Source organism: Perognathus longimembris, chromosome 2 (assembly GCF_023159225.1).
Source record: "Perognathus longimembris pacificus isolate PPM17 chromosome 2, ASM2315922v1, whole genome shotgun sequence".
NCBI lineage: Eukaryota > Metazoa > Chordata > Mammalia > Rodentia > Heteromyidae > Perognathus > Perognathus longimembris.
The window spans coordinates 22044624-22055984 of record NC_063162.1 but is presented as its reverse complement, the minus strand read 5'-3'; the positions used below and the strand labels follow the sequence as shown (position 1 = coordinate 22055984).

Sequence of the window (11361 nt, the reverse complement as noted above, 5' to 3'; positions counted from 1 at the left end):
GGTCAAGTTATTAGGGCTCTGGTTATTAGGCTTAGGATTGCCCTCCCCAGGCTCACTACCTTGTCTAAGCCTGCCATTTCTAGGGACTCAAAAAGGGGGAGTGGGGTTTCCCCTACACCTTTGACTTGGATTCCACACAGTGATGGATGTAGATAAAATTATGTTATCTGGTTGGAAGAAGTGTGCATACACACACAAAGCTACTCTCTTGCCCTCTGGCTTTTGTTTGGCTTTGGCCACGAGGAGAAATAAGAAAATCAGAGCACACAGGAAAGAATGTGGAGATCAGATTTTTTTTTTTTAAAGCCAGGCACCTGGTGGGCTCACATCTGTAATTCTGGCTACTCTGGAGGCTGAGATCTGAGGATTGTAGTTCAAAGCCAGCCCAGGTAGGAAGATCCTCGAGACTCTTATTTCCAAGTAACCACTAGAAAACTGGAAGTGGGGCTGTGACTCAAAGTGGTAGAGTACTAGCCTTGAGCAAAAAAAGCTCAGGGACAGCAACCACGTCCTGAGTGAAAGCCCCACAACCAACACAGCCATCCCCCCAACCCCCCCCCCAAAAAAAAGATTGTTCCGGATGCCTTCCTTCCAAGTTAGTGTGAAGGCCATAGCTATTTCAAGTCTCCCCCATACCCATAGCTGTCTTCTTAGTATTATTTTTTCCCTCCCCTTGACCCCCAGGCCTGTTGCTAGCCCAAAAGGATTCATTAGTCCTTGTGGGTCTCCCTAAATCCTGCCCATGACCCTGCAAACAGGACTCTAATCAAGCACTCTACAAATTAATCAAGTTTACAGGTTTTCTGTGACCAAAAAAGGCCCACAGTGCCATATACATAGATTTGTGTTTTGTTTGCGCTACAAAATAAAAGGCTTCTTAAAAGTAGGGCTCATTTCTTACCTATCTGCAGAACGATAGACACAAGCTGAGTGTTTAATACTCTGATAGAACTATTCCTAGTCCTGATCACTTCTTCCTCAAATGACATTTTTGGAAGACAAAGGGGACCAAATGAAAAATAGCTGCATATGATGCAAATGTTGGAGAAATGATAGCAGCCAGATAAAGAGAATTGTCAACTTGAAGGAATGGCAGTGCTGAGGTCTGATAAAGATGTTAAAGGGGAAATAACCTGCACAAACTTTGATGAAAATCTGAAGACTGAAAGGATAAATATTGCTTGTCAAACAAACTGAAGCACAGACATTTTGGGAAAGCTAGCTTAGTCAGCACAAAAGACTAAAAATGGATTCATCTTCCAAACTGGGAAAATCATGTATCAACCAAAGTGAACACTCCTTGTTTATGAAAGAATCTGTCCCAGCCATTCCAGGGGACCACATGGAGATAGTCACAGACAGGAGAAGGTTTATGAGGAAGTTTTTTAGTGAGGCCATATCTCTTGTGGGAGAGGGAGCAATATAGCCTCTGCACCTTAGGTCGCTTGAGTAACTCTGGAGCTAGAGGGGAAGCAGGCAGGTCTGAGTGGTGAGTGGCCAACTATAGCTCTAGGACAGCAAGTTCAGGTATGGGTGGAGCTAGGGACTAGTGGGAGGGGCTGAGGACCTGAGGTGGGGCAGGGGTGAATACTAACAGTTTAGACTAAAAATTCTGCTTTTGGATACTACTCTTAATAAATAAGAGACACTAACTGCATTTAGCCCTTCAGTAAGAGAATTCTAGCTCCAGAGGATTGCGGCTATGATAGATGGTAACTGAAGGTTAGGTAAAAGATAATGTGGCTCCTGTAATAGGGAGGTCAGCACCATCATTGGCTGTTGAGGGGTGTCATATTGACTTCATCTCAAATTAGAGAGCAGAAGCTGACTCCATCTTCACTTAGAACTCCCCTGCCCTATCCAGGGAAGTTGCCCTTCGCTGTGATAAGATTATGTAAACTGCTTGACCACCTGAGTAGTGGAACGTTCAAGGTTAAACCTGTACCCTCCCATGAGTAGGCGTATCCGTCTGCGTCATGTGAGCCCTGCCAAATCCGTGTGCCAAGTTTCACTAAAATGATAGGTTGGTTCAAACAGTTGCTATGAAGCAGATTGTAACTCCACTGGCCACCTGTGTGTGACCTGGCATGCTCTGGTAAGTGTTGTAACCTCATTGGCCACCTGCATGTGGCAGGCTTGACCATGGGTATTTGCCTTTATAATCTGACCCCCGAGGGCTCCAGGGCCCATGATCCCAGCTCCCGAGTCTGGGCTGTGGCCGGCCAGCCTGCTTTTTACGATCACGGTTTCAGCTCCGAGTCTGGGTCATGACCCTGGCTGGTCAGTTTACTTTTGACTTCCCCAATAAATCCATCCTTTTACTTGAAACTGTCTCTTGAGCGGTAGACTCTTGGAGAGATAGGGGATTTCCTCCCACCCTCGGACCCCATTATAGCTCCTATCTTACTGAGATCACTTGTTCTGGGGGATATTAGCCAATGTATTGTAAGCACATTGTTTCCTTCCTTCCTTCCTTTTTTTTTTTTTTTTGTGCTAGGACTGGGGCTTGATCTCAGGATCTGGGTACTGTCCATTAGGCTGGCAATCTACCACTTGAGCTACAGCTCTACTTCTGGCTTTTTTTTTCTTCTGGTGGTAATTGGAGATAAAAAACTCACAGACTTTCCTGCCCAGGCTAGCTTCAATTCTCAGACCTCGGCCTCCTGAGCAGCTAGAATTGCAGGTGTGAGCAACTGGTACAGAGCTGTGAGGACTCTTGGTTGTTGGTAATGGGGCTTGAACTCAGGGCCTGGTCACTGTCTCTGAGTTCTTTTGCTCCAGGCCACTTCCGGTTTTCTGGTGATTAATTGGAGATAATAGTCTCATAGACTTTCCTGCTGAGGCTGGCTTTGAACCACAAGCCTCAGATCTCAGCCTCTTGAGTAGTTAAGATTCTAGTCTTGAACCACCAGTGCCCAGCCTGAGGACTCTTCAGTGGTTCTTACAGAGAGATTCCAATGGCAAGGAACAGAAACATTCTGGCAAGTAGGCACTGAATTGGAAACTAAATGAGCAATCTTTTTCTTTTTCTCTCTCTGTCTCTTTCTTCCCCTAGTGCTCTCTCCTCAGATACTTTCACTATGTAGTTTAAGTTGGCCTCAAACTTTCCAACCTCCTATGTCAACTTTTAGAGTGTTGGGATTAGAGGCCCAAACTACTATGCCCATCAGTTGAGCCATCTTGGGCCTGAGCAAACTGTCCTACATGAATCCTGGAAGAAGATTCCCAGACGGGTATATCCCCAGTCAACCTTGACTGTAGTCTCAGGAGACACTCACTGGGTAAAACCTCAGCTAAGCCTGAATTTCAGACATATTCAGAAATGTTTCTTACTGTTTTAAGCTGTTAAGCTATTAAGAGCTGAGGTTTTTAGTACAACAGTGGCTTACTAATATAAATATATAACCTACATCTAATCAAGAAGAAACAGCAGATACCTTCAAATTAAGGAACATCTGTCTTAGCTAGTGGGGAGACTGTGCTTTACTGGAGCCCAGGGGTTCAAGAGAGGAAGAGGAGGGAGAGGGATATGGGAAGGAAAGGGAGCGGGAGGAGGGATAAAGAGAGAGAGGAATAGAAGAATAGAGGGAGGCAAAAGTGAAGGAGGAGACTGAAGGGAAGAGAGGGGGTAGGGGAGGAAGGGAGAGCAGAGAGAGGAAAAAGGAGAAAGAGGAAGAAAGAAAAGAGACATGCTACAGAAGAACTGGCCTACATACAGTCTTCAAACGTTGTCATACGCAGGGAGTACTTTGGTATGTGACTGTCATCCTAGTATTTGAGAGGACAAAGCAGAATCAACCTGATTTACACAAGAAGTCAAGGAGCTGTTGGGCTACTTAGACTTACTTTAAAAAATGTCATAGTTGTCAGGCGTTGTAATACACCACTATAATCCCAGCACTCAGAAGGCTGAGGCAGTAGGATCACAAATATGAAAACAACAACAGAAAGAATTATCATGGTCATAAAAGTTGAAGAAAGATTGAGGAATGGTTTCAGATTAAAAAGGCAAAGATGAACACCATTGGTTGATGCCTACAACCATAGCTACTCAGGAGGCTGAAGATTGCAGTTCAAAGCCAGCTGGGGAAGGACAGTTTGTGAGATTCTTTTTTCCAATTAACTACCAAAAAGCTGTAAATGTAGCTGTATCTCAAGTGGTAGAGTACTAGCCGTGAGTACAAAAAGCTCAGGGAGGGTGGGCTCTTGTGGCTCCTAGTTATTTGGGAGACTGAGATCTGAGGGCCATGGTTCAAAGCCAGCAAAAAATCCCATGAGACTCTCATCTTCAATTAACCACCAGAAGACCAGAAGTGGCTCTGTTGTTCAAAGTGGTAGAGTGCTAGCCTTGAACAATAAAGCTCAGGGATGGTGCTCAGCCAACGAGTAAAAGCCCCATGACCAACAACAGAGAAAAAGATCAGGGATAGTGCCCAGGCCCTGAGTTGAAGCCCCAGGACTTGCACTAAAAGAGAGTAGGTAGGTCTTAATGGTGAGCGAGAGTGGCCCATTATAGTTCTAGGGAAGGGAGTTTAGGTATGGGTGGATCTGGGGGCTAGTGGGAAGCGCTGAGGACCTAAGTGTGTGTGTGGGGGGGGATGCTAACAGTATGTATAATATTAAACAGTTCAAGCCAAAGTATGGCCAGTTGATCATTATTAATTCCTTATTTGGGATGAGGTTCCAGAGAAGTTAATTGCTGTCATCCTTAGTCTAAATAAATCAGTAATCTTGCCTGGATAGGAGGGGGTTTCCTAAGCAAGCTCTGTAATTGCTTAGGGGAAGTTTCTGTCCCTTGTCATAAAGATATTATCTTTCAGTCTGGTCCTTCCCTGAATCCAAGGTGACTGTAAAGTGACTGCACAATGCCTTAAAGCAGACATACAAAATGGTGGTAGGTTTGCCAAGATTTTCTCCTTTTTAGTTAACTCACGGGCCCAAGTAGTCAGTGTTTCTCAGCAAAAGCAACTTTAACACCTCTGATAGTTTACCAATAGGTTCTAAGTTTCTATTTAAATTTCTATAGAGCCATTTTTTATTTTAAAAATTAAAAAGCAAAAGTGTTTTGTTTTCAGTTGGAGACTGGAACTGGAACTCCACCACCAGCAGATTGGCTCCAGTTCTAGTTTATGGCCCAATAACATTCAATTTCAGAAGAAAATTCATTTGTCCTTCCAAGGTCATTGAAAATGCTTATATGCTTTACTTGCTAGATGTTGATTATATTATGGCTGTAAGTACTTATTTGACCTTAGGGTTAGCAATAGCAGGCCATACTTTCTAATTGCTACACACAGAGAACTTCCTGAACTAAGTTACTGCTTCTGCCCCTGACTTGCTGTGGAGGAGAAAAGGCTCTTCAGAAATGTGAGGCAATTACTTAGAAGGACCTTGAAATTGGTCTGCATTGGTCTGTATGAGCTGCTGCCACGTGTCCATTGGCTCAAAGGCCTGTAAGGTCGCAATCCTCCGGAAAGTACCAGATATATGACATTTGGAAGGATCTAGTTCTCTAACATCACGGTTAAAGAGGCCTGAGGACCCCTAAATACTCTCCCAGTATTTTGGATACAGGTAAGGCATGGGTTGCCATCTTGATATTAAAATCCAGGCGAGACGCCACTAGCGTCTTTCGGTAACCACGGAGACGCCCACGCCCCTCCCTCTTCTCATCTGTAGACGCTGTAAACTACAATTCCCATCAGCCCATTTCATCTCCTGCACGGTGCAGGGGTTTAGAGTTGGCTTGGCGGCAGCCGCGAACCTGCGCAGTGACCCGCGGGAGTTGAGGTTCGCTGCATAACTTCGCCTCTTGCCGCGGGGGTGCTTCAGAACTACAAATCCCGTGAGGCAAAGCGTCGCGGATGCGCAGAACTGCTGGTCCGCCTCGTGGGTCTTCCTGCCAGTGAAGGAGAGGTAAGAGAGGGCGGGGGAAGGAAGAGGAGGCGGGATTCGGGTTCTGCGTTGGCTGCGGCCTGGCACCAAAGGGGCGGCCCCAGCAGAGAGCGGACCCAGTGGCCTCGGCGATTATGGACCCAGCAGAGGCGGTGCTGCAGGAGAAAGCGCTCAAGTTTATGGTGAGGATGTGGTGTAGGCCAAGGATCCGTGGTGGCGGTGGCGTTAGTGGTGTGGGTGGGCTCGGGCCTGGGCTGTCCGCCTACCCCGGGAGCGGACAGTGGGACCTCGGGCCGAAGCTGGCGGCGGGGCGGCTGAAGGGACGAGACTCGAGGTCCGGAAAGGAGGCAGAGGGTTATCGAGGGGACCTAGGGAGGGGGTGGGGAGCAGCTCCGCCATCTTGTGGAAAAGAGGCCAAGTGACAGCGGGAGCTTATTCGAGGAGGGGGCTCCCGGCAGCGCGCGGGGCCCTGGAAGGAAGGCGTGGAGACAGTTACTGAACAACGGAGGAAACCCGGTGGAAGGACGCCGAGGGGCCGCTGGCAGGGCCTTTCCCGTGTCAGGGTTACGGGTACAACCTGGGAGAGGAGGTGCATTCCGGTGTCGGGAATGGTGGGGAACACGGGAAAGTGAGAAGCCAGATGGGAGGCAGGGGGGACGGGTAGGCCTGGATTGCAGATCACGGGTGGAGAGGGAAGGCCCTGGCCGGGGGAGACTTCAGGTTTTGTTGGCTGAGAAGGAAGATAGCCTTCGCCTCGAGTCCAGAATCCCACCCCTGTCAAACTACTGTTGACAAACTCTGGGAGGAAGGCTTACTCGGGAAGATGAGGGCTAAGACCTAGGTCTGTAGTGGAAGTCTCCTTGGGAAGAGGAAGATCTCCTTGACCGTGAGTGCGAATTACAAATGCCAGGAGAAGAGTTACTCTAATTTGAAGACGGAGGCTAAGTAATTTGTAGTAAGGACAAAGTGACAAAAGAGTCTAATTGGTCATGGAAACAACAAACTGGAGGCAAAATTAATATCTTAATAGGGTCAAGCAAAAGAAAACTTAAACTTCAATGGCGAGGTAAAAAGATGGCCAGGTGCTGTATCACTTTATAGGAGAGGAAAAGCCATGGAAAGTAGTGTTGCAAAGACCTATGTGACGAGATAACGCAGAAACTTAGGAGATGAAAACATGCCAGTAGTAGGGGAGATGTGAGTGGAGTCAAGATTGGTGGTTACCTATCAGGAAGTAGTACATGGAATCAGTGTGAGCTTGGATTGGATTTTGTGGGTGGGTTTAAACCCCTTGGCTCTAGTGCCTTTCACTTTGTATCATAATTTACATTTTGCTGTGGTTATATTTGGCAAATTTGATTAGTTTGATACTTGATGTTTTATTGTATTCTTAGGTATAAACTGTTACAGCTAATGAATGGTGGAATGCATAGACTTTTAGTTTAATAGGTAGCCTTTAAAGATATTGCTATTATTTGTAGTAAGGACTTTATTAGAAGTAATTATGATTTGTCATGGTAAAACTTACTCCTTTTTAAAAATATTGTTTCTTTGCCTAAAATATCACAACACAATAAATATAGATACTAATCCTGCTGAACTTGGGTTTTAAATGCTTTGCAAGAATATTTTTACAGAATTTTAAAGAATATTTTTACAGAGACTGATTTTAAAACAAACTGTTTCATTTAAGTACCTTCAAAAAACACTTGATTGAAATTCAAGTGTATTATTAACAAAATTCCATTGGACTTGAAGACATTTCTTGAATTTCTTATTGTTGAAATTTAAAAATATTAAGAAGCAACTTTGAAAAATTTTTTGGGAGGAGTGGTCTAAGTGAACGTTGCTTTAGCTTTCTATAAACTTCTAGATTTAAGTCATTAAGGTGGCAACTGCTTATGTTTGTATTCCTATTTAGAGGGTAGACTTAATAGTCCTGATACCTATGTCAGATTTATGGAACAATGTGGCTTACAGATCATAAAGAGACATTATGAGATCACTCTTATTACTCCCTTTTAGATCTCAGATTAGGAACATTCTGAACTATTTAATCTGTATGTACCAGCGAGTTATGTTTTGATAATGGCATCCTGGTTGAGTTAAATTGAACACAAAGATGGTGAAGTAGTAGTTTGCAGCTTTTGGTGCTTACATTTTATTAAATGTTGAGTCAGTCTTCACAGGAAGAAGCCAATCAAAAAAATTTACCTACTTAAATTTATGACCTTGCCTACTATTGTGGCAACTGTTTGAGCAAAGGCCACCTAGAAGAGAGTCACCAAGAATGACACCTCAATAAGAGAAGCAAGAATTTGGAGAGTTAGAGATTTGGTATTCTCTTTCAGCTCAGTAGCAACCTTATTATGCATCTGAGTAAGTCACAACTTCCTTTTGGTACCAATTACCCTGTTATAATATGCCTGTTCATTCATGTTGAGGTAAGATAAATTGTTTAAGCGTCTATCAAGTAATTAGTTCATAGTACACATGGAAGGGTTATATCCTTTCAATCAGATTTTTGGTTTTTAAACTGATACTTGGGCTTGAACTCAGGGCTTGGGCACTATCCCCTTTGTTTATTTATTTTTTATTTTTTTATTTTTTGCCAGTCCTGGGCCTTGGACTCAGGGCCTGAGCACTGTCCCTGGCTTCTTCCCGCTCAAGGCTAGCACTCTGCCACTTGAGCCACAGCGCCGCTTCTGGCCGTTTTCTGCATATGTGGTGCTGGGGAATCGAACCTAGGGCCTCGTGTATCCGAGGCAGGCACTCTTGCCACTAGGCTATATCCCCAGCCCCGCACTATCCCCTTTGCTTTCTTGCTCAAGGCTCTACTACTTGACCACAGCTCTACTCTTTTTTTTTTTTTTTTTTTTGTGGTTAATTGGAGATGAATGTTATGGACTTTCCTGTCCTGCCTGGCTTAGAACCTTGATCTTCAGATCTCAGCCTCCAGAGTAGTTAGGATTACAGGTGTGAACCACTGGTGATTTCCAGTTTTTTAAAAAAATAAAAGGTAAAATTTGTTTGGATTGTCAATATGAAATGCCTTCACTCAGGCTGGGAATGTGGTCTAGTTGTAGAGTGCTTGCCTAGCATGCATGAAGCCCTGGGATCGATTCCTCAGTACCACATAAACAGAAAAAGCTGTAAGTGGCGCTGTGTGTGGCTCAAGTGGTAGAGTGCTAGCCTTGAGCTAAGGAAGCTCAGGGACAGTGCCCAGGCCCTGAGTTCAAGCCTCAGGACTGGAGAGAAAGAGAGAGAGAGAGAGAGAGAGAGAGAGAGAGAGAGAGAGACAGACAGACAGACAGACAGACAGACAGAGAAAGAGAAAGAGAAATGTCTTCACTCTTGAGTCTACTTGTTAAGTTAATACAGTGCTTTGACTAGGGCTTTTACAAGGAAATGCTATTAATGGTTAATTCTGAGTTGACTAATTCACAGGTAGTCCAGGTAGTCTAGACTTTATGATATTACTCTGAAACACTTGGGAAAATTAGTTTAAGCAAATTGCTTAACTTCTAGAAACAATTGATAAGGCAGCTGTTTATATTACCTAGGAACACTGACATCTCTCATTCAGTTTTTAGCAAGTCCTCAAGAACCTTTCCTAATACTTCCTTTATCAACAGAGCTATAAGCAGGAACTGGAAGATGATCTGAGCAGGAAAATAAAAATGATGGAGGGATATATGTTCTGTTACAGAAAATGTCAGCCTGTCTATCTTCCTTACATATATAATGAAGAATTTGATAGTTATTTAAAAAACAAAAACGGAGAATAAATGTATTCTTATCCAGTTCCAAGATTTAAGTGGAGGAACACTTGAAATTTGGATGAAGTAATTTTTTTTTTCTTTTGTTGGCCATAGGGCTTGAACTCAGGGCCTGGACCGTGTCCCTGAGTGTTTTCCCTCAGGGCTAGCTCCCAACCACTTGTCACAGTGCTACTTCCGGTTTTCTGTTTGTTAATTGGAAATAAGAGTCAAACTTTACTTCCTAGGCTTGCTTAGAGAACCATGACCTTCAGATCTCAGCTTCCTTAGTAGCTAGGATTACAGGTTGTTGGTTTTTTTTTGTTGTTGTTATTTTTTTTTTTTTTTTTTGTCTTTTTTGGTACTGGGAATCAAACTCAGGATGTTGCACTTAGTAGGCAAGCACTTTGCCAGTAGGTTACTTCCCAAGCTGAGTACAATATCACCCCTTTCTTTGCCTTTCCCCAGATCCCTTTTTCTTCACTGCCTACACATTACATAGTTCATTTTTCACATAATGTCTACTGAGTACTGTGACTGCATTTGTTCACCTTTCCTCCTCTCTCCATTTCTGTGCCTCCTTTTTGATATGAAATTCTTTTTTTTTTTTTTTTTTTTGCCATTTCTGGGGCTTGAACTCAGGGCCTGGGCACTGTCCTTGGCTTCTTTTTGCTCAAGGCTAGCACTCTGCCACTTGAGCCACAGCGCCACTTTTTTTCTGTTTAGTGGTGCTGAGGAATCGAACCCAGGGCTTCATGCATGCTGGCAATTAGTCTACTGCTAAGCCACCTTCCCAGCCCAGTATGAAATAATTTTAAGGAATACTTTTTTTTTTTTTTTTGCAGTCCTGGGGCTTGAACTCAGGGCCTGGGTGCTGCCTCTGAGCCTCTTTGTGTTCAAAGCCAGCGCTCTACCACAGCACCACTTCCAGCTTTTTCTGGATAGTTTATTGGAGATCAGGGTCTCATGAATTTTCCTGGCCTCTCTGCCTTTGAACTGTGATCCTCAGATCTCAGCTTTCTGAGTAGCTAGGATTGCAGGTGTAAGCCACTGGCACTGGGCTTGAGACCTTTTTATTTTTTTGTCAGTCGTGGGGCTTGAACTCTGGGCCTGGGTGCTGTCCCTGAGCTGTTTGGCTCAAGGATAGCTCTCTACCACTTGAGCCACAGTGCCACTTCTGGTTTTTGAGAAGTTTATTGGAGATAAGACTCTCAGAGTCTTTCCTGCCCGGGCTGGCTTTAAACTGAGATCCTCAGATCGCAGCTTCCTGAGTAGCTAGGATTACAGGCGTGAACCACCGGCACCCAGCAAGAGATAATTTTTTTTTATAGATGAAATAGTATAGAAAGTATTTGTGTCACAAACTACCCCAAAACTTAGTAGCTTCAAAAAAATCAATGTCTTAGTTTTCTTAAACTTGATGGATTTTCTGCTTCACTTGGTATTGACTGGGGTGCCCACGTGGCTAGAATTCAGACTGTGGCTGGGTTCATGTGGCTGACTACTGATTGAGAATTCAGCCAGGTTTAAAAGGCTTTCAGTTCTCTATGAGCTGTTCTTTCCTTGGTTGCTTGGGTTTCCAAACATGGTGACTGTACTCCAAGGAGTATTCCAGGAAATAGGAAATAGATATTGCCAATCCTTTAAGTTCTGGATTTGAAAGTCCAAAAAAGGAAAACAAAACAAGTATGCCACTATGGCCAAGCAC

General features: G+C 44.1%; 1 protein-coding gene across 8 annotated transcripts in view; it reads left to right on the top strand.

Moving 5' to 3' along the window:
* Positions 1-5931: 5931 nt before the first annotated feature.
* Btrc (beta-transducin repeat containing E3 ubiquitin protein ligase) overlaps positions 5932-11361 on the top strand; it is a 157326-nt gene continuing 151896 nt past the window's right edge. For 6 of the 8 annotated variants that reach the window (XM_048338419.1, XM_048338418.1, XM_048338413.1 and 3 more), the window contains exon 1: positions 5932-6077. In XM_048338419.1, the coding sequence (XP_048194376.1) occupies positions 6030-6077 (48 nt within the window). In that variant the 5' untranslated portion in view covers positions 5932-6029. The remainder of the gene's footprint in view (positions 6078-11361) is intronic. The other 2 variants (XM_048338417.1, XM_048338414.1) reach the window with 1 other exon arrangement.